Below are 27528 nucleotides of genomic sequence, written 5' to 3'. Positions count from 1 at the left end.
CAGGGTCTCTGAGGCATAATTCCTTCAATATTATGTGCACACACAAAAATACATTAAACCTCAGTTGTGTTTCATTAGCCCAGATTTAGTGTGGATTCAAGCCTACAGCCATAGTTAATAGTGGGCAATATTGGCCTGTGAATATAGGCGTGTATTTCTTAACATGCTGGGTGAACAAGCCAATTCTATTTCACTAACCCGGGTTTAGCGTGACTCAGAAAACTGGGTTAATTCAAGGATCGACCGAGCCGAGTATCCTCTACAAGCACGGCACATTATATGCGCACACTGAGTTTGGTTTACACAGGCTTCAAGTCCGACAGGGGGTCGTGCGAATCGAGAACGGCGGGTACGCACATCGTGAGAACGCACCTCCGACATTCAGCCTCGCCGACCCGCCTGGGGGGCCCAGCTGGAACTCTTCCGGAAGCGTGGGCGTTTCCGGAAGTGCTCTGCGCCCCGCGGGACAGGCGAGCGGCGAGTCTCCATGGAGACGGGCGGACTTCCTGGTTACGCCACCACCGCGACGGAAGTGCTCCACGGGGGCGTGGCCAGGGCGCCGGGGCCCTTTTTCGGAAGGCGAAGAGCGGCTATGGCGGCGCCTCAGTCCGAAGGCGGTCCGGAGCCTCCGGGCGGGAAGCGGCGGCCGCACGGGATGCTGAAGCTCTACTACGGGCTGCCGGACCCGGCGGGCGAGGCTTTGGTCGACCCGGCCAGGGGCGACCTCGGGGGTCCCACTGACATCAACGGGCCCCACTTCGACCCGGAAATCTACCTCACGAAGGTGAGGGGCCTGGGACACACCCCTCTGCCGAAGGTGCCTCTGAGCGTGAGCAGAAGGCCTGCAACGCTCGAGGAGGGCCCTTTGGCGTTGGTTTGCTCCATCCCCATACTCCGGGGGACTACAACCCCCATCATCCTTCTTGGTCCTGGTGGCTGGAGGGTTGTGGAAGCTGCGCTCCAGCCGTCCTGGCGGGCCCTAGATACAAAGAAGCTGGCGTGAGGAGGAGAGTAGATCCGAGGACCACGAGCAGAGTGCTTTGCCCTGCGAAAGAGGGAAAGTCGTTGGTGTGCGTTTTAAAAGATCGTTTTTAAAATCAGCAGGGCATCTTTAGATTGCCAGCTTAATCTAGCGATGTGGTAGCGCTGCAGAACAGCACAGGTGCTTTAGCGTGTTTGGGTTAAGCCGGTAGGGACGATGCCGTGATAAATCTGCTGGAGCAAAGGTTAAGGCACAGCAGAATGGGGGGATAGCCCAGAAAAGGGGCCTGAAGCAGGAGAGCCCCTTCCCTTCCTCCCCCCTAACCAGGATGATCAGAGGGATGAGGGGGTTGTAGTTGAACAGCACCTGGAGGCTCCCAAAGTGTCTATTTCCGTATGGAAGATTCTAGTAAGTAGGACTACTGTATGGTCAGTGGGCCAACAAAAAGGGAGCTGGGGAAGCTCTGGGCACGCTCTTGTACCTTCCTCCTGCAGTTTTTCTCCAATGGCCAGAGAATGGGTGGGGAGACCCAGGTTCCAGCTGGTGCTTGACTGTAAACTGAGCTGATAGTTGTTCTCTGTCAGCCCAGCAGACTTGGCAGGGTTGTTGTGATGATAAAATGAGAGAAAAGGCAGGATGTAACTGGAATACGGTAATGAAAATATTAGTTATGGTAATAGCATGGCCCATGAGAAAGTGACTGTAATGTCTCTTTCAAATTGAGCTTTTGGGAGGGATGTCTGTTGGGGAAGGGAATAAAAAAAAGTCAGGATGTATATAGTAAACTAGTGGGGCTTTGATATCATAGCCACGGCTGCCATCTTGACTTTTTGGACTCCTCCCCAGCAAATCCCTGCTTCTGGTGAATTCACAAGCACATCCATATAGCTTTCTTAGCAGCAATAAAGAACTGATCTGCCGTGGTTTTGGCATGGTTTTTCAACTCCCGGGTTATTAGCCCTGGAGTTTCCTGATGGTCTTCCATCCAAGTACGAATCTGCCCTGATACTAGTTAGCTGTTTGAAATCAGCCAGGCTTGGCCAGATGCTGCCACCTGCTGGGACAATAGCAAAGACAGAATGAAAGTCTGGCTTTGGATCAGTGAGTTAGTCAAGGGGGGGCCATAAAAAAACCTGCATCAGAGTCTTCCCCAGTGAGCCCGCCCTCTCTGGAGAAGTTGGCTGGGATCCAGCCGGAGGCTTCCACCTGCAAATCTTGCAATGAAGACAAAAGAATAAGTGAAGTTGTTTTTTGCTACCAACAGTCCCTGCCTCTTACCACCTCCTTATCCCTTCTACCAGCTGCGGAAGGAATGCCCCCTGGCTCAGCTGATGGACTGTGAGACAGACATGGTGAAGCAGATCCGAGCCCTGGATAGTGACATGCAGACGTTGGTCTATGAGAATTACAACAAGTTCATTTCTGCTACAGGTAATTTGAGGAGGAGAACTTCCTGGCCTCTGGAATGTGTAAAGACTTGAAGAATTAATTGATGTTTTCTCCACAAAGCTCTCGTTCTTACTTTCAAGCCTTCAGTGGTTTAGGACTGTATTGCCTAAAAAACTGTCTCTAGGTGTATCCTCCTGACCACGATGTGCAACTGAAGCGTTTTTCCCTTACCCTCCTTCTCTTAGAGAAGGTTTTTCTACAGTGGCCCTACTTCTGAGGTCCATCAGGCCAGATGACTCTCAGCTTTTAAGGAGGCAGGCAGTAAATGGACTGCAGAAAGCTGAACAGCCACAAGATACCAGCAAAGAGTTAGTGTTTTCTCTGTGTGTCTGTGTGTCATTTGCATTTTTGCAGCTCTGATATACTGACTAATTTAAAGAAAAACCTAAAGACTTCTTGGCTGGATTTACACTAGCTGTTTAACTTGGTCATGGAATTACCCTGTGTTCTGGGTTTGCATAATATGGGAAACATAAAGTAACCAAACTGGCTGGATTATCATAATGCACCAAGCCACTAACCCCAAATGCTAACCAAGCTTAGTGTGTTCTGCAAATGTATCTTTCTCTGACAGGATCAGTGTATGACATTCCTCTTCACTGGTTTTGAGAATCTCTCTTGCTGATTGTGACTATCTTTGAAACAAAGCTTTAGTTTTATTATTTGTTGTATATGATTTTATGTTTGTAAACAAAGATTTTTGCCTTAAAAGCCTTCCAAGGTATTTATAGTTTGAGATTTTCAGAGGAAGAGAAGGAATAGGCTATTTTATTTAACACTAATCCTCCAGTTCTAGCCCCACAGTTGCCAGCCATTTGAGCAATAGCCCCCTCTTGCCTATGGTACATGGAAGAGAGGGCATGTAGGCTTTGAAACATGTAGGCTTCACTGAGCTAAAGAAGCAGTGATCACTGATAGAGTTACAGTCCCAGACACTGTAAGCTCTCATTTTAAAGATATCCAACATATAAGCATTTTGAGGCCGTTTATATTATTCTTAATGTTTTATGGTAATTTTAATACTTTTAAGATGCTTTTGTTATTTTCAAGATTGTGTGTGTGTGCTCTGCTTTGATGTCTTCCAGTAGAAAGGCAAAGTAGAAATAATAAATGTAAAAATGTACAAAGTATTTGACATCAGTATTTGTGTTTGTCTTCTCTTTGGCCTTGGGCTGATCAGTTACTACTGTTTCCATCTGAATAACTCTTAGTGATGTATTTTTATGATTATGCAATGTGATGCTCTGGGAACATTCAGCATTGCAAGGCCTGTCAAAAGCCCCTCCCCTGAGAAGTCCACAAGAGTTGGCTGAGATCGCAGGCTCTGTTCGTAGTGGCTCCCATGCTCTGGAACATGTTTCCTCTAGAGGTATAAGGGGAAAAAAACTGCTAAAACATTTCTCTTCTGTCGTGCCTTTGGCCGTAATTGTGAGCACTTCATCTTAGTGTATTTTGATATGTTTTTGGTATGTTTGTCTTGGTATGTGCATCTTTATTTTAATTTCTATTCAAGTTTGCTTCCTTGTGGTACACCCAGAGTCTTACCATTGGGGCAGTCTACACATATTGTAATTAAATAGCACAGTTTACCATGTTGATTAAAGGCAGAGGACCTGTTGTTCCACACTCAGAATGGGCTGTGCGACACATGGTCATCAAGGCAAGAACCCTCCAGTCTTTTCCTCTGTTCCTTTCCTTTCCCCCTCTAGACACAATCCGCAAGATGAAGAATGACTTCAAGAAGATGGAAGATGAGATGGATTGCCTGGCTGCCAACATGGCCGTGATCACGGAATTTAGTGCCAGCATCAGCGGGACCCTGCAGGATCAACACGAGCAGATCACCAAGCTGTCAGGTGGGTGTGTCTTGCTGACTTCCACACGCACAGGAGTTTTAGATGGATTTGAGGCTGAAGCATCAAATTGTGGCAGTGAATTTATTTGATCCCCAAAAGATATGGGAGGCTTAATATCCCTGGTCCCTCTGTGATAAGATTCAAGGAAGCATAGAGGCTTCATATAGTCTGTTTTGATAAAATATAAGTATCCATTTCCTGTTGCTATTCATACCAAAAAAAGATAGCTAAGCAGACATGTTAATTATGAATATTGTATCACTAGAGCTGCAAGATAAGAGGTGTCTAATTCATAGAGAGTAGTATGTTTAAATAATCCCTATCTTCATTATAAGCCTTATTGTCCCATAAAAGCCTTATTATCCCATGAGACTACAAACCAGTTGATTAATTCTATACCAGTGTTTCTCAACCTCAGCAACTTTAAGTTGTCTGGACTTCAATTCCCAGAATTCCCCAGCTAGCATGTTGGCTGGGGAATTCTAGGAGCTGAAGTCCAGGCATCTTAAAGTTGCCGAGGTTGAGAAACACTGTTCTAAACTGTTCCATAAGCTCTGTCCCTACAAGGTGCTTCTGCCTTGGCAGTATCCTTACACTGAAACCAATACAAGATGGTTGGAGAAGGATGTCCAGGAGAAGAATGAGAATGGTGGATGTAGATTTGGCATATAGGAGGCTCCTGGTTTAACTGCTTACAACTTCAAGAGGAATGTGTAGCTTCCTGTGATGGAATGGAATTATGAAGGCCAGACTCAGGGAGAAAAACGTTTTCTTTCATCTCCTGAGGCGCGAGGGAAAGATAAGAGCATGAGACTGGCACCTCCCTGAGGAATTCACAATGTTGTGGCTGGCATTACTTGGGAGCTGGGGTTTCAGTCTGGGAAGATTAATGTCAGGCCTAGCCCAAGGAACTCCAAGAGACCATGTAAATTCGGTCCAGCAATGTTTATTAGCTACAACCTCTAGCAAGAATCTTCCCAGACTGAAACCCCAGCTCCCAAGTAATGCCAGCCACAACATTGTGAATTCCTCAGGGAGGTGCCAGTCTGATCCTCTTATCTTTCCCTCGCGCCTCAGGAGATGAAAGAAAACGTTTTTCTCCCTGAGTCTGGCCTTCATAATTCCATTCCATCACACTTCCCAACAGAGAAGAGTATAACCTGTGTCTCCTGATTGGACCCCTCTCTCAACACCAGGAGTCCATGCGCTTCTGCGCAAGCTGCAGTTCCTTTTCGAGCTTCCTGCCCGCCTGACCAAATGTGTGGAGCTGGAGGCCTACGGGCAGGCAGTTCGGTATTACAGCAAAGCCCGTTCCATCCTCCACCAGTACCAGCATATGCCGTCCTTCCGGGGCATCCAGGATGACTGTCAAAAGATCATGGCTGACCTCGCTCAGAAGCTGCGTGAGAAATTCCGGTAGGCCTCAAGAGGAGGTGATGAGAGTTGGGGAACTGGTTGGCATGAAAGGTGTGCATGCTTGGTCATTGAACTTACAGAGGGCTGAAACAACAGAGGCCATGAGCCTCGAGATTGTGCCAAGAAGTATTGCTGAGTTGATCATCTTGGGTTTGCTGCAAGGAGTCCTGGAAATTTGTACTGACTGTGGCTTGTGCAGCTGAGAGTGACTGCATCCATGGCACATGCTAAGCTGGGTTAATTTCAACCTTGCTCAGCTTCTCTGTAGCTTGGCATGTTGTGTGAACCCATTCCATTTGGTTTGCTTACAGTTTAACAGACTGAGTTAGGTGTGTTGTGCAAACCCCAGGATTGGGCTTCTCAACCCAGCCTGTTGCACATTTGTGGGTAAAGGTGGGATGAAGGAGTGCAATTTCCCACAGGGGTCCTTGTGGTCCTGTAGGAAATTCAGCATATAAATCTAAAGATGTTGTATTTTCTTACACAAATATGAGAAAAAAGGTCTGCAATTAAGCCTTAGGGTCCCCCCCCATTTTTCCTCTAGGGATGGAGGCTCTGGTGCCAAGGACTTAGCCGAATGCGTGGAACTGCTGCTGCAGTTGGGTGAGCCAGCCGAGGAACTGTGCGATGAATTCCTCTCCCACGCCCACTGCCGTCTGGAGGGCGAGCTGCAGTCCCTGGAGCCTGAGCTGGGAGATGGGCTGCAGCCAGGCGGGGCTGGCCCAGCGACCGACATCCTTGAATTCACTGACCGCGGCTGCAACAGCTTTGTCAGCAACATTTGCCTGGTGATTGCCTCGTACCAGGAGCTGTTCATCAACCGGGAGGGCGCCCAGGGCATTGCCCGCATGGCCCACGACAAGCTGGTGGCTTTTGTAGATGGCCTGATGGAGCGCTACTTTGCCCTGGTGGAGAGACGCATCCAGCTGGAAAAAGGTGTGGGGGACAACTCTCTGCTGGTGCGGGCGCTGGACCGCTTTCACCGGCGCCTGCAGGCATTGGCCAAACTTTTGCCAGCTTCGCGGGCAGCAGCCGAAGGCACGGAGATAGTCGTGCGCGCAGCCAAGGAGCGCATCCAACAGTACCTCCAGGCCCTGCAGAGCTTCTACCTGGACTGCCTGACAGATGTGCGGCAGTCACTGGCTGCCCCTCGCCTTGTGGGTAAGGACAGCCCCAGCCTGGCAGAGCTGCTGGGCACCATCTCCGCCTCCATCCTCAACCAGATCAAATCTGTCCTCACCTACGTTCACCTCTTCACAGCCAAGGACATCAACTTCTCAAACAAGCCGTACTTCAAGGTAAAGAGGGATTTGTCCTTTTGTAACCCAGGAAGTCTATACAGGGCCCGATTAATGCCAGCTGATGCCCAGCAACGCTGCCCCTCAGCCCTTCCATTGCTTAACTGATGAGACATTAAAGCCCAGTAAGTGCTGAATAATTTTTAAATTCAGTTTTCTTCCAGGCCATGTCCCAGGCTGGACTCCACAATTACATTTAATATAAACTTTTTAAACTTTATATTTATTTAACACTAAACAGGAGCAAGCAATATAAGCAAATTATTTACCTATAACTAGGGCAATAGAAAAATGCAAGTTTCCAACACTTTTCAATGCATTTTTTAATAAAATTGTTATAACGGAAAAAATGCAAATAAAAAAATTTATTGAAAACTGAAGTGTGGCAATGAACGAGTTGAGGGCATCGTAGCTAGGGGAAAAAATCTGTGGTGCCTCCCTGCCCTTGGTCCCTAAGCACATATGAAGCCTCCTGAAGGCAGCTCACCTCAACTGGGCACCTTCCAGATGGTTGAAATCCATAATCTCCAGCAAGCACCAGACTGCTTTTGTAGGGTTTGTCAGGAGCCACCCAGGAACAGAAGCAGTTTCATGACAGATACAGTGCGTCTCAGGCTCTGACTCTGCCAGACATCTAGGGAGATGACTCTCCTTTATTGGCTAGGAACACTCACCCCAGACTGCCTCCCTGCATGGGATCTTGGTGTGCAGGATTTGTCTTTAGGGCCAAAGCTTTTGGCTGCCATGATAGTCAGCCTGAACCCTCCATCTGGTCCCAGGGAGCCCCCCATTACTTTCCAAGCTCTGGTTCCCTTCCTGTCATGCCTCTCAGCCATTTTACTGAGATGAAGGGTGTAAGTCATAGATGGGGAACTTTAGAAGATAAACTTTAAAGTACTGCCAACTCTGCTGCTAAAAATTGGGTGTGATTTTCTGCCATTTTGAGGCATGACAAGTCTAACTGCTAAAATAGGTTTAACTCACTGTAAAGAATGAAGCAGACTCTTCCGCCCACTGAAAAGCAACATTTTGGGGTAGGCACAAAAGCCAGCTGGGTGACCTTGGGCCAGTCACTCTCTCTCAGCCCTAGGAAAGAGGCAGTGGCAACCCTCTTCCGAAAATCTTGCCAGAAAAACTGCAGGGACTCGCCCAGGCAGTCAGCGTTCTTGAAGATGCCAAAAGAAAAGGTCTCCACTCGCTCTGACCCTTATTCCCTCTCCAATGTGCTGTGGGGTTCTGCCCTTCCTGTTCCACAGTGACTCCCCACTTTTTACAGTGATGCCCCGCTAGTGTGTACTCTTGATTTTCCCTAGGGCGAATTCTGCAGCCAGGGTGTCCGTGAAGGCCTCGTGGTCAGCTTTATCAAGTCTCTTTGCCATACAGCGCGGCAGTTCTGTGAGAGTGCAGGCGACAAAGGAGGGTCCAGCCCCCCAGCTCTGTTACTGCTCCTTTCCCGTCTCTGCTTGGATTATGAGACCGCCACCATCAGTTACATTCTCACATTAACCGATGAACAGTTCCTGGTGCAGGTAGGGTCGAAGGCTGGGGAAAGACCGAACTCAGAAGTTAAAACCTTGCAGGCCTCTGTTTCTTCTGTCTGAACTTCATCAGAACTGAATTCTAGTGAACAGCACAGAGGAAATACAGGGATGTAACGGGATTCTGGGAGCTGCAGACCCAATGCATTTGGAAGTCTAATTTATTTGAACACTGACATTACACACTGTTTGCCAGGCTAGTCTTCAAACCCTCTCACCAGCAAACAGGAAATCAGTATGCTGGTATAAAACCCCAAAGGAAGCACACAACATTCAGATAAACCAAAGCCAGCAAAATTATTCCAGCTGTGTGACAATTGAAGTGTGCCAATTGATCTGGCTACTTAACAACATGTGTATCATGCCATGTGTTAAAACAGATTCTGTGATCGTTTCTGCATGTTCAGAAAGTTCCAGCTCTCTCAAATTGCAACTAAAAGACAAGGCAGCCAGTAAAGGAATGGGACAACACTCCTTATAAAGTAGGCAAAAATAATGTAGAAGCTTGAGATTTTTTTTTCCTTGGTGTCTGAAAGAAAGCAACTTTAGCATCAGGGAAATTTCAGGATTTTCAGAATCAGGCAGAGAAGCCAACATTTGCTCTCTGGTTGTCCCCCATTGTCCTGCTGACGAGGCTTGTGGAGAAATTATAATCATGTTATTAAAATGCACACACTTTTGTGAGCTGCAACTCACAAAAGCATATGCCTTTTAATAACATTGTTAGTTGGAAAAGGTGCTACCAGACTCCTCCTGATTCTTTGACACCATAGACTAACATGGCCCTCCTCCTACAACATCTATTTCTCAACTTGGGCAACTTCCAGAGGTGTGGACTCCAATTCCCCAAATTCTCAATAGGACCTTTGCTGGCTGGGGAATTCTGGGAGTTAAAGTCCACACCTCTGGAAGTTGCCACGGTTGCGAAGCACTCATCTAAGAAAAGGGCAGATTGATGGGCAAGGAGGGGTTCCATGCAAAACAGAGAGACAGCCAATGGAAATTATTTTCAAGCAAGGAGAATAGGATCTGAAGGAGAAGTCCCATTACTGAACCCGAGAACTGAGTCAGAAAGAAGCCCTTGCTTAAATCACTCCTCTCCAGGAAACGCTTAGCCTAATGTCGGGTGGGGGGTCCTTTTCATGCTCTAGCAACTGCAAAAGTTCCAAGCTACAAGAGAAATCGTAGGTCATGCTGGTCTATGATCATCATAAAGATTTGATTTGATTTGATTTGATTTGACTAGGTCTGCTGTATTGCTGAAAGCTCAAAACCCATTAAGAGAAAAAATGCAGAATAAAATTATTTTGCTCCCTGTTCATCAGAGACGTCACTGATGGTCACAGGCACGCAGATCCCCCAAAGGGGGGGAAACTTTAAGCATTATGCAATCTCCTTTGAGTTTATTTTTTTAAAAAATAAAGCCACAGCAAGCTGATGATAGGCGAAGAGACAAAGGTTGCGCACAATGCCACTTTTGCACAATTTGTCCTGGTTAGAGCTTTCTTAGTTTCCTCGTTGCATTCTCTGAGAGTTGCTTGCGCCACTCCAAGGGCCCTTGTGCGAGACCCAAGGGTGCCATTTCCTCCTCCTGCGCTGTGGGGGAGCCCCAAGGGAAAGCCCAGGATGGCTCAGTCTGGGTGCAGCTTCTGAGCTGAGCCCCTCACTGGGGAGGAGGGAAGATGCCAGTTCTCTTGGGAATCCAGATGGTTTATGTAGGAAAAAAAGTTGTATATTAGAGGCACTACCCAAAGGTCCTAAGTTAATTTAGGCATGAGTGTCTGGCTCAGATTACAAATTCTATTTACGGAACTAGGCTTCAATAGCATGGAGTTGACCCTTCTAACAAACAGGCTTTGATCAATCCTGAACGTTTAGGGTGGACTTTGAACTTCCCCACCCCGGCTGCCACTGTCTCCTCCTAGTGTTATTTATAAATCTGACCTTTGGGCAGAAAGGTGGCAAATAAATTAGCTACTGCTGTAGCTAATCACTGCAGTTCCTCCTCCTGCTGGATTTATTACTTCAACAAATACAGTTCAGAGAGAAATAGAGTCCGGTCATCTGCTAAGCGTCCTCAGATGGCATTAGCCTGGCGTAGTAGCTGTGAATGAGAGACCAGTTCGAATCCTTCCTCCACCGGGAATGGACTGGGCTCCCTCCCCTATTTCTACCCTTTCTGATATGGCAGCAGTAGGACTGGCCTCTATTACAATGCTTATAAGGATTACTGATATTTTCAGCTCTCTACAAACACTGAACCAACCATCAGGTTTTCCTGATGTATTGGGCTTCAGTCTCCATTCTCCCCTGCCAGGATGATGGGAGGTAAGGTCCAAAGCATCTGAGGAACTCCAGGTAAGGGAGCGCTGTTTTAAATCCCCGTGAAAGAGGCTTCAGTTTGCCTTCCTGACTGCTGGGATCTCATTTCTTGCTGGATCTCGGCCCTCCACAGGACCATTCCCCTGTGACGCCAGTCACTGTGCTGTGTACTGAGGCCAGGGAGGCTGCCCAGAAGCTGCTAAACCATTACGTGAAGGTGCAGGGCCTGATCATCTCCCAGATGTTGCGCAAGAGTGTGGAGACGCGCGACTGGATCACCACCATCGAGCCACGCAACGTCCGTGCCGTCATGAAGCGTGTGGTGGAAGACGCCACCTCTATTGATGTACAGGTGAGCGCAGGAAATACCGGCAGCCAAGCCCTTGCTTTTCCTGTGAAGAAGTTGAAGCGCTGGTTAGGGCAGGGGCTGTCCCCTGCAGGGTGGTAACTCAAAACCCCCCCAAACCTAAAACTTCAGGTAACAGGGCACAGCTGCTATGTTTTCACATAACACGATACTCCAAAAAATAAACCCGGGGTGTAAGACAACACAACACTGAAAGACAGCAGCTGGATTTTCACAACCCACTGCAGCACAAACTGCCCAAGCCTATTTTAGCCTCACCTGATGAGATGTACAAATCCAGATATTAGTTAATATGTGAAGTGAATCAGTTCCTGGCCTCAACTTTTGAATTCCCAAAAAGAGGAAAGTGGGACAGGGCCTTAGTTCTAGTTGGAAGCCAATACCAATCCTGGCTCACTTACCAGTAAAAGATACTCCTGTGTGTTCTGGTGTTTTTTGTTGCATTTCCATTCTCTTTCTGGGGGAAGCAGAACTAGAATGCCAAATGCATCCTTTTGGGACCTCTCTTTCTGTCCTACCTTGAGCCCCAAGAGATGTGGCCCACATGTTCATTTTTGTTTGGAGTTTTGGAGGATTTTAAGCCTTGCAGACATTTGAGGTACCTACCTTAGCCCTTAGGACCACCCACAAAATGAAAGTTGGAGTACTTGGCCAATACATGGAGTATGAAAGTTGGAGTACATAAGCCTCTATCGCACTGTTTTTGCCCCTTAAACTCCCTCTCCCCAATGCCACAGAAACGAAAGGCCTGTAGGTTTTGATTCCACCCGTTCTGAGGGTACTCTGGGGGAGAACAAGTACGCTGCAGGTTCCTCCTCCACAGCCAGTCCATGCCTCTGTGCTTCAGCTGCACTGCTTCTGGAAGCTGAGAGCTGCAGTTCCAGTCCAGGGCTTGGTGCAGGGTCCTGTAAGGACAGCGCTAGTGCTCCCTTGCCACATTAGCAACTTACCTTTCCCTGACCTTGTCTCTTCTCATAGGTTGGGCTGTTGTATGAGGAAGGTGTGCGGAAAGCTCAGAGCAGCGATTCCAGCAAAAGAACCTTTTCTGTGTCTCGACAGCAGAGTCGCTATGCGCCCAGCTACACACCTAGGTGAGCTGATGGGAGAGGACGTGTAAGAAGTCTGCTGGAAAAGTTACGTCCTCGGCATGGAACACCATCACGCAGATGCTCTCTGCAGAGGTCTCCTTGTAAGGATGGTGACTTCAACTATCACAGAGTTTAAGAGGAGAAAAGAAGGCATTTATTGATATATCCAACAACTTTCAGCTCAGTCTGAGAATACTAGGTCTACAGCCATTAGAACTAACTTGGCTTGGGCGATTAGTTATTTTAGGGAGCCACCAAGATTTTCTGGTTGCATTGGTTCCAAGCTGCAAATCATGCTCCCTCCCAAATTGTGCTTAGCTCCCACTTTTTAAGCCTTCAGGAGAGGAGTTATTACAACCTCCTTTTCGGCTAGGCTTTCTGCATTCAGTTAATTGTGATTTTAGGGGTTTTTTACTTGAATGCCAACTGCTATATTTTTGCTTTTTCTCATTAGCTTCCTAGATGTTCTGTGGGTTGAAAGAAAGAGTGTAAAGTAAAACAGTATTCCCAAGGGATGGGAAAAAAGGATGCCTTTTAAAATAACTTTTTTTGGCAACCAGAAAAAGATCCTTAGTAACACACACAAACAAGTGCATAGCTGTGGATCAGATTATTGAAACTAACGAATTGTGTGTTCTTCCCACACCATAATTGCGGCCAGCGCCCCTATGGATACCAATTTGCTGAGCAACATCCAGAAGCTTTTCTCAGAACGCATTGATATCTTCAGCCCAGTGGAGTTTAACAAGGTGAGGACAGGTGGGCAGAACAGAGCCCAATTCTTCATTTTGTTCTCTCAGCTCAGGGCCTTTGGAAGCAGAACTGGTAACGGTTTTAAAGTTGGTTGGTTTTGGCAGTGGCTGTGAGAGCTTTCAGCAGGAAGGAGCTGATACATCCCGAAGATTAAGATATTCAAGAAGGTTGTGATAGAAAGCTTGGAATTGGCCATACTCCCAACTCAGGCAATAGGAACACCCACAAGAGCATTTTAAAACTTTTACGCAGCTTTCCCCAATCTGATGCTCTTCAGATATAGTGGTGAGTTGGCTGGGAATTATGGGATTTGCAGTCCCTGTACAACTGAAAAACAGGTTGCAGAAGAAGTCAATTGTACATTTATTCCAATCTTTATTCAATGACCGTTTTCTGTTGTTTTAATTATTTCCATCTATATCCTGCCTTTCTAACCAGAAAGCATTCAAGATGGCCACAAAATGCTGTAGTAGAACGTAAGTAGTTTCATATTAAATGAGGTCAGGAGCCACCCAGAACTGTGTGTAGAGCCTGCTAAAACCCAGAGGTGTAAACATGCCAGAGATTTGTAGATAATTAAAAGGGTTCCTTCTGAGTTTGAACATGGCTGCCTCCCAAGCTTTTTGAAAAATCCCGCCTCTGGATTTCAGAGGCTCAGCTGCCCCTCTTAAACGCTCCGTCCTCTTCCTCTTCCGCTGCCCAGGTCTCCGTGCTGACTGGCATCATCAAGATCAGCCTGAAGACATTCTTGGAGTGTGTCCGCCTGCGCACCTTCGGTCGCTTTGGCCTGCAGCAGATTCAGGTGGACTGCTACTACTTGCAGCTGTATCTGTGGCGCTTTGTTTCAGACGAGAACCTGGTGCATTTTTTATTGGACGAAATCGTGGGCAGCACAGCTCACCGGTGCCTGGACCCGGTGCCCATGGAGCAGAGCGTCATTGAAGTCATCTGTGAGCGCGGATAGAGCGGAGTGAGGAATACCAGGACAGAGCCTTATTTTGGACAGTCTGGCAGGTCCCAGTTTGCATTCTCTGTTGCATCTTCAGCTCTGTTCAGTGAAGGAGCTTTCGAAAACCTCAAGAGACAGCACTTCTGATCACACTCCCTTTCTACTGTATGTGAAGCAATGTAGGAAAAAAAAGGGGCAAACTTGGGGAAGTACGCTGCAGCTGAAACATCAGTGTGTGGGAAGATTATGATAAATAAAGAGTAACTTAATTCTCTGCTGCCTTCAGAATTCTGGATTAATTATTGCCAGCTATCTTATACCTGCACCAATCAGGAAACTACAACTCTGGGTAATTAAAACCCTTGTCTCTGCTTATTTTTACAAGGTATCATCTCCTGCAGTGACACTTTTCAAGGGGCTCATTTGCTAGATCAAGTATTTGGAGGAAGCCCCATCAGTGAGCTACACAAGAGGAGGTGACCTTACTGAGCATGGAAATTGTCTTATTCCAAAGCCGAGAATTGGTCCAACTGTTCCTTACTTTCATTGGCAGCAGCTCATAGCCAGAAATCCTCCCTTGATCCTTTAACTCAGGGTTCCTCAACCTCAGCAACTTTAAGAAGGGTGGACTTCAACTCCCAGAATTCCCCAGCCAGCATGGCTGGCTGGGGAATTCTGGGAGTTGAAGTCCACTCATCTTAAAGTTGCTGAGGTTGAGGAACCCTGCTTTAACTGGAGGTGCAGGGAGTTAAACTCAAGATCTTTGGCATTTGAAGGCTGGGTTCACAAAATAAGCTAAACCAAAGTGTGGTTTGTTTGGGGCTTAGCATATTATGGGAGACCAGCCAGTGCAGTTTGCAGATTAGGTGCGTTATGAGCCCAGCCAGGTGTGACTTACACAGTGAACTGTTAAGCAAGCCATAGCTTAGCATATTGTGTGAACCCAGTTGTGACATAGTCCTTTTCAGCTCCTTGTACAAGGTCAGACTATTTATTCACTTAGCTTAATATTACCAACTTTAACCAAAAATGAAAGCAATTAATCATCTTTTAATTCCAAATATTAGAGCTGAATATGGAAGTCTTTCTTTCATTGAGATAGAGGACAAGAGAAAACTGCTTTATCAGACCCCAAGTTGTTAATTGTTCTTACTGTCTCAAGCCGAACAGGCCTGTCACTGGCTTGTTTTAGGGCAAGGTTAGTACCTTGCAGCCCTTGGGACATAAGCAGTCTTCTGTATCATTTCAAATGCCATCTATAAGGGGGCAGAGCTCTGCTAAAAGAGAGCGTGTACCCATTTCCTGCTGCTTAGGAGAGTCACAGAAAGGAGAAGAGTATCAGAGACTGCACAATGAAGACATACTGGAAAACCAGGATGTCAGAGTATGGCTAGGTTCACACTGCATAGTAAAGTTGGGTTAACAAATCCTGTTATGAATCCTGCTGGTTTGCTAAAGCAGTGCTTGTATTCCCACCAAATGCTTAACCTTGTGCTACTTGTCCTGGGAACCCAACCGATGTTTGTTGATTTTGACCTCACTGACTCCGGGATTCAGCCTTGTGCATTACATGCATTGCCCCCAACAGACTTACTCAATAGACATTCCTATCTTTGCCCTGCTCAAATTCTTGTTTTTTCACTTGGCAGGAGATCTTTCTGTGTGGAAAGCCCCTACACCTCTCTTCCAATTTTTCCCAAAGAACTGATTTCTTCTGGACTCTCTGCCTAGCTTCACGGTTGCTATCTAATTTATGTGCATAGCCGGAGTTGGAGGGTTTTTCACACGATCATCAACATCATTAAGTTCCTGCCTTCCAATGCTGACTTGCCTTACCAGTCTTATCCACAGTCCCCCTCCCTTTTCCACAAGGTGTTGTAATGTCAATGTGCGTCTTCCACCATTGCAACAGCAGGAATGAGGCTACAGTTGGGTAAGACCATGCGCAGGAAGTCCTGCCGTGTCAAAAGTAGTGGTGGGGACAGTCTGTTTCTGGGGGTAGGAGACCTCTCTCCTGGAGATAATAAAACATCCGTGTGGTATAGATGCTGCTGAGGCAGAAAGAGGAATGGTTGTGCTCAGCAGTAGGACAGCGGATGAAAATGAAGTCCCAGTTTACTCCATGGCTATGTAAAAACCACCCAACGGTCTCATAGGCCTCTCCTCAGTGCCTTGAGATCACATGGCTAAAAATTGACTGCAAAAGAGCCATATTCCAGAGGTGCCATTTTGGACTGGCTTTTTCCCCCCAATCTTGGATGTGGTTTGCTTTCCAAAGACCCATCTCCATGTTTAAAAACTTACAAAACAACAGAAAAATGCAACTGTGACCCTCACAATGCTTTCACTACATCCCAGATGGGATGTTAAAATTCTCCAGAGGGTCCCTGGCCCCACAAAATTGCACATCCCTGGCTTAATGTGTTGGCTTGGTTCACACATGCTACTAAGAGAACATTTTCCCACAATGTGCTGAATTGCAAATGACCCAACCCCATTTTAGCCTACCATGGCATGTGTGTGAACTCATTGGTACAATGAATTGTCGTTGTTGCAACTTTGCACAATTTAAGCCTTCACATAATTGTCATAAATACACAATTTTTAATAACATTTTCTGGGGGACTAGTTCAAACTTTCCTAACCTGGCATCCCTCCAGATGTATTAAGGCAAGCAAGGCTGAGATTTTGTGATTTGTGGGTCTAACACATCTGGAAATACCAGGTTGAAGGAAGAAGGGTTTTTTCCCATTAAAAAGGCTTCAGTAAATATGTTAATTGTTAAAGTGCCACAAGTTGCTATTGCACTACACAATATTGGCTGTGTCCACACAACCTATGATTAATTTATCCATGGTTTACTCAGTCTAGTTTTTTGGTTTTGCATGAGACATTGAAGCTCCACGTAGGTTCACACAACACATTAGCCTAAAACGCAATTGATTAGTTAGAAGTTCAGTGTGTCACACAGTCAGGAAAAGTCTGGTTTTTCTAAGCCTCAGAGGGAGACATTTCTGTTTTTTTCATTTTTCTTTTGTGACTACCGCCGTGGGTGAGCCTTGTAGCCAACATGGCCTAGTAACTGGGAAGAGAGATTGCTCTGTAGGCCTACACATGCACCAAAAGAGCATTTCCGAACAGGAAATGATAATATCTTGAATAAACGTTGCAGAAAGAAACTTCCTCTAGATCTGAACGGTGCTTCACTCTGTAACAAGGTACATTGCTTGAAATGTCCTGTTTTACCCAACAATGGAAGGTAAACAAGGGTCTGTTCACACCTGAACATGAGTAATGATTTTATTTGAGCTCTATCTAAAGATCTGTTGACCTGGGAAGACCTGGCAAAGGGGTACATGATGTGCATGTGGAGGAACATCCCAGAGGGGCCCAGGGGGAATTTCCCTGCCATTTCCCCATTATGCAACTTTTCAAATCACTTTTTGTCAACAACCGCCTTTGACGTGAGGCTTGGGAGGGTGGTTCCAGTGGCATTTATATGGGGCCATAACGGTGCCACTGCACATATACAGGAGAAAGTCGCACACTTTCCATCCAAAGGAGGAGGATTTGTTTTGTTCCACACAACAGCATGTCTACATTTTGCCGGCGATGGCCACTGTGGAAGACTCAGAAAGGTGAGACGCAACAAAAATGGGGTAAGTTGGGGGCACACTAAATTTGGCTTGCTGATTTGCGGTTTAATTGTGTTGTGTAAACGTACCCATGGTGGATTGTAAACTATGGCTTATGGCTTAATATGTAGGAGCCCAACCAACTGTAATTTATTCAAGATATTGTGGCTAAACAAACTATGACTTAATGTAAGGTGTAATGCCAGAGGTCTATAGACTTTACATGAATTGGAACTTAGGAAATGGAGGAAAACTTAGAATTTTTAAGTTGGGGAGAGCCTGCATCTCATTGCCTGTCACAACATGCTTCACTTGATTAGTAAATGAACTCATTTTTCTGCATTTGCAAATACACTGAACCACAAAGGAACCAAATGGTTTATAAAATGCATTAAGCCACAAAAAATAAGCAAGTTTATTGCTTGTCTGTGTGAATGCTAAATTTTGTCTGACTTGGTTAAGTATGTTTTGTGAATGTAGCCTCTGACAGAAAAGGAGGCCAACTTATTTTACACAGATCTTAAACCTTGTGCTCTTATTTTATTTTATTTATTTATTTATTAAACTTGTCCCCACCCATCTCCCCCCATGGGGGACTCTGGGCGGCTCACAACATATTAAAACAATAAATAGATATACAATTAAAATCCATAACAATACATGTTTACAGAAATAAAAGGAAAAATATTGTATTGTTATTTATTATTATTATTATTATTATTATTATTTATTATTATTAAATTATTATTAGCATGTTCTGCAGGCATCACTTAGTGAAACTGGAAATGTGGGGAGAAAGTTCCTTTAATGGCAATTTAAATGATGGAGACAGTTTTTACCTTCATGTGTCTTCAGATTCTCCAGTACTGTAGAATACTCCAATAATACTCGAATAGTACTCTGATAGTATTCCAACAGTACTCTAATACTGCAGAAGTTAATAAAGAGTTGCTCCCTGATACAGAAAATGGTTTGTTGATGCATCATCTCAAACTATAATTTGTTTAACCATAATTTCCTGAATAGGCCACAGAAGTCTGGATTTGCACATTACACTAAACCAAAATTATGTTGACTTCACAAAAATACTAAGCCAAAATTAAAGAAATCAAACCATGGCTTAATGCCAAAGCTTATGGGGGGAATAAGAAAGGTGGGCAGTCAACGGTGGTAATAGTAGCTTAGACACCCAACTAAACCAAGTTAATTAATGCATAACTGGATTCAAACAACATACTAAACACTAAACCCATGTAAACAAAGTTCCTGAATTGCATGGTCTGCCCAAGTCCTGCGATCAGTTGTTAAGGCTGTTCCCTGACTGACTGATCCCTAGAAAGAGTGATTTTACAGTGGAAATAGGGGTAGGAAACTAACAAATCCCTTTTCTCTCTTTCTTCATTCCAGCCCCCTTCGCTACAATCGTGTCCGTGTTGGTAGCCTTGAGTTATGCTACAGATGCATTTCCCGACTGCCATATTACCAAAATAAATAACCTGATGGTCACCAACTGCCAAGGCCAAGGCCATAGATCAGTCCCTCGTGTGAATATGTCCACTCAAGTCCTCTTGTTGAATTTTAACATCTTATCCACCATCCAGATTTCTTCGTTCCCAAGGATGAGCGCCCTGAAGATGCTATCAGTGGGGAAGCAATTGGGAGGTGCTCTCTTTGTGGGAGAGAGGGCCTTTGCAAATGTACCCAACATCACTTTCCTGGACTTGGGGGGCAATGGGAACTTGTCGTTACACCCCAAAGCACTCCATGGTTTGTCCAAATTAGAGGTATTACACTTAGATGTTAATGGTTTTGATAATGGAATACTGGAAAGAGGCTATTTCCAGGATCTTTTGTCATTGAAAACATTGGACCTTACTGGAAACCACATCAATCGGCTGAGACCAGATCCAACCTTCCAAAAGCTCAAAAAATTGAGTATTCTTCAGCTGAAACTCAACAAGATTGGGGCAATTTGTGGGAATGACCTACAATATCTCAGTGGGCGCCATTTGACCTTGCTTGACTTGTCCTCCAACCGATTGTCGCGTTATCCTTCCTGTATCAACCCATTTCACAACATCACCCTGGGCACCCTGGACATCTCTTCCAACATATGGAATGTGGTGCAGGTTGAACAGTTCTTCAAAAGGCTGAATGGCACAAGGATCCAGAATCTCAAGATGCAACATTCAGGAGCCATTGGGAGTGGGTTCGATTTCCATAACATAAAAGACATCTCAGCCAGCACTTTCTCTGGATTGCGTCACAGTGGTATCCTCACTTTTGACATGTCTCATGGCTTTCTCAGTGTACTGAATGCCTCTGTTTTCTCAAGTTTTCCAGATCTCAACACCTTGCTCTTGAGATTCAACAAGATTAATAAGATTCAGGATGGGGCATTTGCAGGGTTAAACAAGCTCCAAGTTCTTGATTTGTCCAACAATCTTCTCGGAGAGATCTACACAAAGGGACTGCAAAAATTGAGGTCTTTTCCACTGCAGCGTCTCATCCTGAAGTCCAACCACATCGGTATTGTTCAGTATGGTGCCCTGACTGGTCTAAACACTTTGCAATTTCTTGACCTTCAAGACAATGCTCTTGTCCGAGTCCCCACTGGGAATCTCCCTTCCTTGTTGAATCTTAATTTGGGGCAAAACAGGATCACGGATCCCTGGGGTATAGAACAACTTGGCAAAAATCTGATACGTCTTGATTTCTCCTCCAACCGTCTAAGTGACCTGGAGGATGTCTGGAATCATGTAGCAAAAATTCCCACATTAAATTTCCTGAATCTCTCAAGTAACCACTTGGCAAGGTGTTTGAGAGTAGAGAAATCTCCTAGGCAACTTGAAGAACTGGATCTTTCCCACAACAATCTGGAAAAAATTTGGAACAGACAGAAATGCATAGACATCTTCCAGCATTTGGAGAAACTAGTTGTTCTGAATCTCAGCTCTAATCACCTTCAAGACTTGCCTGGAAATCTTTTCCACAGTTTGGTGTCTCTAGAAATCCTGAACCTCAGTGCCAACATGTTGCACAGGCTTCCAGACCAGGTTTTCCATAGTTTGAAATCCCTGCATACTCTCAGTGTCCGTGGGAACCCCTTGATGACACTCTCGCTTTCCTCGTTTCAGCCACTGGTGCGATTGCAATTCCTGGATCTGAGGGAGCTGTCTTTCGTTTGCAGTTGTGACCTTAAAGATTTCCAGAACTGGCTGTGGTACAAAAAGGCAACAGTGAGTGGAACTGAGCTTCTCTTGACTTGCATTCAGACCAGCTTTAATTTCCAGAGGCAATTCCTGCCTCAGTTCCTACAAAACAAGTGTGTCCCTTAGCCGATGGACACGTTGTCCCTCTCTGCGTACCGGGTTTTGGAGCCAGGGGTGTTTGAGCAAAAATGTCAGTGAAGCCCCTTCTTCTTGGGACTACAACTCTGAGAATTCCCAGCCAGCACAAAATTATGAAGCAAGCAGGACTTTCTCCTGTCCTGGAAATAAAGTAGTGGGAACAATTTGGCTGGAAATTATGGGAGTTGTAATTGCAGTACAAACCATTGTGCTGGGAAAGTTTGTTGTAATCTAAGTGAATGTAAAACAATAGAGGCAGGTGAATAATTTGTCTACACTGCAACTCTCTGAGCTCAGCTTGTATATTTATAAATAAACTAACACTTTAGAAAATAACATTGCGTCCAATAACTTCTTTCAAAGGTAAATAAAATCAGGTTTAACTGCCACACCCTTGGAAATTTTAAATATGCGTGGAAACCATGGTGAGAATAATTCTTCAACCCGGCCTGCTCTGCAACCTGCAATTGTAGTCATTATCCCAGAAAACTCTCAGGCCATTTACCTGGTGTGCAGGCCCAAGAAATCACACCAGACAGATGGAAAGGATTAAGACTTCTATCTGCAAATAAAAGGCTGCCCAGGATTAAGTTCCAAAGTAGGCACACCCCTGCTTGGAATCAACCCCCTTTTATACAATTTTGAACAGTGTGCATAACTATAAACCAATCAAAAAGCATGCACTCCTACAAACCAATCATGAAAAGCAACGCCAGACAGACAGTCTTAGTGGTCATCGTAACATAGTTCAGTCAAGGGTTACATTAAGGCTCTTCTCTTATCCCTGAGTAACTTGGTACCAGAGGCGTAGCTGTCCCGAGTGCGCAGGTATCCCTAAAAAGAAGCCGGTGGGCCTGGTTTTCCTCTACTGCTGTCATTTCTACCTAAGAAACAGGTCAGCCATCGGCCAAATCACCTCTAATAGGTAGAGACATCATGGCTATTTCTATATGTTGAATAATAAGCAAAAGCAGACAGGAATAAAAATTGTTTATCAACACAAGACATGAATTAAACTAGATTAAAATAGGCTGTCTCATCACGTTCATACAATGCACGAGGCCATGATCTGCTGACTTGGCTCAGTCCACCCAACAGACTCACCCAAAATCCCTGCATTAGCGCAGAGCGTCTGCCCAGGTCAGATCCGGCCGGGAGCAGCCGGAAGGACCAAATCGAGACTCGATTTGTTGAAATGCACCTGAATGAAATGGCAGCTGAATGAGCAATACCAGCAACAAAATCAGCCTTTTCAGCAGGGTTACTGAGCTTGGTTAATTAGCGGCACACTGAAATAACAGGCTTAGCGATGGCGGTAAAGGCATAATTAGTGGAATTATGAGCAACAGTTTAGCAGTATCAGCTCAATTTGCATTATTGGGACTTCACCCTGATTTTTAGGCTCATTTAGTTTTCAGACTTCATAAGTGATTCTTCATTTACATTTATGTTTCTTATACAAGTGGTACAAAAGCTGTCCTCACCCATTTTGGCCATGTTATTGTGGGATCAAAACGCAGGACACAAAATGCAGAATAATCAAGGCTTCACTGCAGTGTTTATTGAGCAGTACGTACTGGAGGGGGACCCCACCAGAGGTTAGTGGGAGGCCCTCCCCTACAGGCAAAATGGATGCTCTGATAGTTATACAGTTCTACAAGAAGGGGAAGGGAAAAAGAACGCATACGCATTCATATGATGATGCAGCCATGCCTATATAAGCAATAGGTCCCAAGTTACTCTCTGCCCCTCTGTTATCTGCTAACTGCTAGTAAAACAATAGTGTCACAGAGCAGAAGACACAAATTAGTTCAAGGTGCCAAATGCCAGGAAGAAGGCATCCTCCCTCAGGGCAGATGCCCAGGTTGCTAGGGGGATGTTTGTGATAAGGAGTTTACAACTGGCCTGGTTCACATCAGCTTCAAGGATGCTCCCACATGCCTTTATGTTTCAATCTTATTGAGGCGATCCCATTCATCTGAGGCCTCTAGAAACTTGTCTTTTTCACCCAAAGATTCACTTTTCTCACAGTCCTCTCCCCCCTTTTGACCTTCAGAAAGGTCAAAGGTCAGAGTGGAGAACTGGATTGAGCCTTACACTCTTCTGGAGGCAATTGTTTAAAAAAAACCCCATTAAACATTGTCCAGTACACAATAATAGGATTACTAGGGCCAGAAGAGCTAGGCATCCGAATGGTACATTTCTCGGCCACCCAGTTCCAGGCAACCAAGAGGTGAGCCAATTCTACAGATTACTGGGGGCTTGTTCAGTGATATGTTTTGCCAGATCCTTTGAATTTTGCACAGTGGCTTTCACACGCAAGGAATTGTCTGTCAGGTTAAAGGACCACATACTTGGAAATTCCTCGCACCCATAGGCCATTTTGAATAGCACAAAGTCAGTGGCCAATCTATTCTGTAAGATTGCGGTTTTTAATTGTTCCTGCTCTTCATTTAGGAGAGCTATAGCACTTGAGGACTTGTTGATGCTTTTTATAGCTAAACAGGCCAATTTTCTGAGATCCAGGTAAGCACAGGTTGCTAGACCTGGTGTTCCAATTATGGATACAAGCCCATAAACATCTTTGGTATTCAACAGCCCTATGTGGTCATCACAGGTACTGTCAAGTAGGGGGCCCTCTATTTGATATCTGTGCGATCGCCTGGGCTTATGATGAGTGTAATTTTGAACAAGTGGTACTGCATGAAATGAAGTTAAATGCCCAACTGCGCAGGCGCTTCCCGAGGATTGTGCTGGGAAGTATAAAAAGGCATAGTTTCCACACAATTCCACACACAAGCCCTTTGATAAGTAGCAAGAAACTCTTACAGAGGTGAGGTGAATTACCCCTGAGCATTTTTCAAGAGCTGGTAGGGAAAGGCATGTCTTTTTTGTCTTCACAGCCAACTACTCACCCAGAGTTGGTCCCTGGCAAATTGCCCTTGGTTTTTACCCTGTATAATGCTTGGTTGGTCCACTGGTGTTTGGTGGTTGTGGACTGATAGTACAGGAGGGTTTTCCCTATGTAATCAAGGGTAAGTGGGTTATATGTAGGGAGTGATGCAGCAATGGTATGGAGCACATTTAGAAACAGGTCAGGTACTCCTACAAAACATGTTTTAAACACAGAATCCCAGTTGGTTCCCTCGAGAGCACAGAAGGGTTCACCAGGTGGGATTATTGAATGAACCAAAGTCAGATAAGAATTGATAGCGGGCAACCAATCTAGTGGGTATTACATCTTATGGCATTTGCAGATAGGCTATAATAAACATAAAAGTAAACAGAGCCATAGTTTTGCTGTGAGGCAGAAAGTAAAGAAAGAGAAACACAGTAAACAGTAAACAATTTAAATGACTGCAGGAGCCCAAATATTAATATTAAACTAGCAACAAGAGTCCATTTTAAAACTTATCTTCAGAGCTCTTCGGGGTTTCGTAGTCAAAACTTCACCCTTCTTCTTACTTCTTTTAATCTGTTTGTTTCCCGGGAGCTTTGAACGCAGTCCTTGGTATTGCTTGCTTCTGGGGTTGGGGCTGGAGCGCGCCTGAGATGACTTAAGTGAACCCACGAGGTCAGACTTTGCACTGCTGTGAGCTACTAACAGCACTTGGTACGGGCCTTGCAGAGAGACAGTCTTTCCTTTGATGCACTTTTTGATACACCCAGTCTCCTGCTTGCAACTGGTCAAATGGTTCAGTTTCAGGTAGCCCACTCTGATTACGATGTTGTCTGACTCGCTCTTGGGTTTGGCACTGCTCCTGTTGAAAAGATTGTATAGCATGTAAGTAATTTGACCATAGGTTCGGGTGAACGCCTTCTGGAATGGGGATCGAGCCAAGGCCCAGAGGCATTGGTCGCCCACATACAATTTCATAGGGAGACAGTTTCAGTTCCTTTAGGGGTGAGCTTCTGATGGCCAACGGTGCCATGGGGAGTACATCTACCCATCCCCAACCAATTGCTTCTACATAGTTACTGAAGGTGCATATTACAATCAATAGGTGCTTCTTCTGTTTACACGAGGCATGTCAGCAAAGTCAATCTGTATCATTTGGAAAGGATACTGCCCTCTAGGCAGTTGGGAAGGATGTGGCCTCAGTCCTCTCCCCTTAGAATGGGCCAGGCAAACTGCACAGTTGCCAACTATCTTCTGTGCTTCTGCATTAATCCCTTCACCTCCCCAATGTTGCTTAAATCTCTGAGCTAACGCTTCTGCTCCTTCATGACCTTGATCATGTAGTAACTTTAAAATGTGCTTAACTGCCATCCTGGGAATGATTACTTTCCCTTTTAATTTCCAGACTCCTTTTTCCTCCTTTGCTGCTTGGTTCTGTTCCCATTTCTTTTTCTCTTAGTTAGTGGCATATTCCTGCACCCAAGCTGCATCTGCAGGTACAGTGCAGGGTAACAATTGCAAAAATTTCTGCTCTGGCTGTGGTTTGAGAGCGGCTTGCTTTGCTGCCCCATCAGCCAACTCATTGCCTTTAACTCCTGAATGTGCTTTAACCTTGACTATTGCTAAAGCATTCAGGTTCTGGATGAGATCTAAAATAGCACGAATTAATGGGCCATGTTTAATCTCTGTTCCACTGCTTGTCAGGAATCCTCTGTTCTTCCATAGTTGACCATAATCTTGAGCTATTCCCCATGCATATCTTGAATCAGTATAGATGTTAGCTGATTGTGTCCTTACATAACACAAGGCTTGATGTAAGGCTACTAGTTCTGCTACTTGAGCTGAAACGGGGGGTCAATGCTGTCGGCTTCTATAACGGAATGTTTTGTGGTGACTGCCTAGCCTGCCTTGCGCTCTCCCCCCTCTGTGATGAAACTAGTACCGTCACAGTAAATTTCAAAGTCTGCTGGATTCTGGAGAGGAGCTTTAGAAAGTGTTACACTTGGATTTTGCAAAAGTTGCATGCCATATGATGTGAGGCGGGATGCTGAAATAGGTAGCAGATGCCCATGGTTTAAAAGGCCCTGTACCTCATGAATCGTAGACAAGGTGGATATGCTTGGGCTGCTGGATCCAACTTGTAAGACAAATAAGCTACTGGTCTTTTTGAGTCCCCATGTCGCTGAGTTAAAACTTGGGGGGATCACTTCCTGTTTTCTTTACAGGAAATATCGGCACATTACATGAGCTGGAGGTCTCTTTAAGTACCTGTTGCCTGAGCAATGAATCAATCACAGGCGCTATGCCCTGCTCTGCTTCTGGCTTTAGTGGATATTGGGGCAGACATGGCCCAGATTTCCCTGGAAGGAGCTCCAATTTAAACGGACTGGCCCTTTTTATTAAACCACAATTCCCTTCTGCAGTTGCCCACACCCCCCTTTGCGCTGCTAGTAGATACGAAGGCAGGGGCGGTGTGACACCTTTAGCAGATAAAAGCTGAAACACTGCTTCATGAACCTCTTGTACATTAACGTCATCCTCCTCTGGAATTAACAATTCCAATTTACCATTAGGATGACAAGCAACCTGGCACTTCCATTTACACAAGAGGTCCCTTCCCAATAGGTTTGGGGATCCATCAGTGCCAATAAGAAAAGCATGTTCAGCAGTCAATGGGCCCAGTGAAAATAAAGCTGGCTCCGACCAAACATATTTAACAGGAATGCCAGAAATTCCTGTGGCTACAACTCCTCTTTTTGTGGGCTGGAGTATTCCCTTAGCATCCTGGGCTCTTATCACCAACAAGTCTGTTCCAGTATCCACCAATGCCTTAATATTCTGAGACCCCAATTTAATATTCACTTCCCCCTGACCAGTGGTTGTGACTTGAAGAGGAGCCACAGTTGCCCTCCCAGGGCACTCCTAATCGAATAAATCCTCAGCGGGAGCAGTAGCAGTGAGTCCCGCAGGAGCTTGATTCTGGGGACACTCCTTTCGCCAGTAGCCTTGTGTGGAAGGAAACATCCTGAATTCCTTCCGTTATTTTAAAAACTTCCTCTTCCTCACCTCATCCTTCCTCTCCATCCAGATCCTCTTCTCCTGTCATAGACATATTTATCTTGAGGATTTCTGGTGGGCCCTTGACCCATATGTAATTGCAAGGCAGCTATTCTGACTTTATGCTTTTCCTTTTTCTCCAGAAGTATTTGCCGATGACAGTGATGGGTGGCTTCATCCCTGATCTCACTGAGAGATCCACTTTCCCATCCTCAGAGATGGATTCTTAAAATCTGTTTCCTAGCCATGGGTCTAGCTGATTAACAAAGTGCTGACGACAGCATTCAGCATTTCTGTTTCAGGGTCCTGAGGCCCCCCATATTTCTGAAAGGCAGCTTTCAGTCTCTCATAAAATTCACCAGGATTTTCATCAGTTTTTTGTTTTACATCAGTGATTTTAGTCCAATCCATTACTGTTGGATAAATAACTGCAATAGCAACAGCAAAGGAATGTGCATTTGCAAATGATTGCTGAAAATTCTCTGCTCCATTAGCAAGTTTTGGAGCTTCTGTTGGCGAGTTGGATTCTAGGGGATTCCAAGGAACGGGTACTTCTGTGACTTCCCCTG

The 27528-nt window shown here is 45.3% G+C and overlaps 3 protein-coding genes across 5 annotated transcripts in view; 2 read left to right on the top strand and 1 right to left on the bottom strand.

Annotated features, from left to right (window-relative positions):
* The first annotated feature begins 547 nt into the window (after positions 1 to 547).
* VPS51 (VPS51 subunit of GARP complex) lies at positions 548 to 14292 on the top strand. 2 transcript variants are annotated; one of them, XM_007439933.3, is made up of 10 exons: positions 548 to 784; positions 2284 to 2413; positions 4141 to 4287; positions 5484 to 5703; positions 6248 to 7001; positions 8315 to 8530; positions 10995 to 11213; positions 12207 to 12319; positions 12978 to 13065; positions 13773 to 14292. In XM_007439933.3, the coding sequence occupies exons 1-10, from the start codon at positions 593 to 595 to the stop codon at positions 14031 to 14033; spliced, it is 2340 nt and encodes a 779-aa protein (XP_007439995.1). In that variant the 5' UTR covers positions 548 to 592; the 3' UTR covers positions 14034 to 14292. The 2 variants fall into 2 exon arrangements, with proteins under 2 accessions (XP_007439995.1, XP_088007242.1); XM_088151116.1 differs by lacking the exon at positions 548 to 784 and adding an exon at positions 2617 to 2739 and having other exon boundaries at positions 2282 to 2413.
* Positions 14293 to 17182: 2890 nt separating this feature from the next.
* On the top strand, positions 17183 to 21339 carry LOC103050967 (toll-like receptor 5). 2 transcript variants are annotated; one of them, XM_007439932.4, is made up of 2 exons: positions 17183 to 17656; positions 19061 to 21339. In XM_007439932.4, exons 1-2 carry the CDS (start codon positions 17611 to 17613, stop codon positions 20989 to 20991), a joined length of 1977 nt encoding a protein of 658 aa, XP_007439994.1. In that variant the 5' UTR covers positions 17183 to 17610; the 3' UTR covers positions 20992 to 21339. The 2 variants fall into 2 exon arrangements, with proteins under 2 accessions (XP_007439994.1, XP_007439993.1); XM_007439931.3 differs by having other exon boundaries at positions 17185 to 17677.
* Positions 21315 to 27528, bottom strand: part of LOC112542149 (uncharacterized) — a 23872-nt gene continuing 17658 nt past the window's right edge. The window contains exon 4 of the mRNA XM_088151075.1: positions 21315 to 24764. Coding sequence (XP_088007201.1) covers positions 24389 to 24764 — 376 coding nt within the window. The 3' untranslated portion in view covers positions 21315 to 24388. The remainder of the gene's footprint in view (positions 24765 to 27528) is intronic.

Source organism: Python bivittatus, unplaced genomic scaffold, assembly GCF_059951505.1.
Source record: "Python bivittatus isolate LINGU-HERP-01145 unplaced genomic scaffold, Pbiv_v1 ctg000660_np1212, whole genome shotgun sequence".
NCBI classification, from domain to species: domain Eukaryota; kingdom Metazoa; phylum Chordata; class Lepidosauria; order Squamata; family Pythonidae; genus Python; species Python bivittatus.
Note: the sequence above shows the minus strand (reverse complement) of the source record. Positions and strands in the feature narration are given on the sequence as shown.

Bases quoted from the DNA above. Each gene is read 5' to 3' on its own strand.
- VPS51 (XM_007439933.3), top strand. From the start codon at position 593: ATGGCGGCGCCTCAGTCCGAAGGCGGTCCGGAGCCTCCGGGCGGGAAG. The intron at 7,002-8,314 runs GTAAAGAGGGAT...GATTTTCCCTAG, and splicing joins CAAACAAGCCGTACTTCAAG to GGCGAATTCTGCAGCCAGGG. The intron at 13,066-13,772 runs GTGAGGACAGGT...TCCGCTGCCCAG, and splicing joins GCCCAGTGGAGTTTAACAAG to GTCTCCGTGCTGACTGGCAT.
- LOC103050967 (XM_007439931.3), top strand. From the start codon at position 17,611: ATGTCTACATTTTGCCGGCGATGGCCACTGTGGAAGACTCAGAAAGGT. The intron at 17,678-19,060 runs GTAAGTTGGGGG...TCTTCATTCCAG, and splicing joins TGAGACGCAACAAAAATGGG to CCCCCTTCGCTACAATCGTG.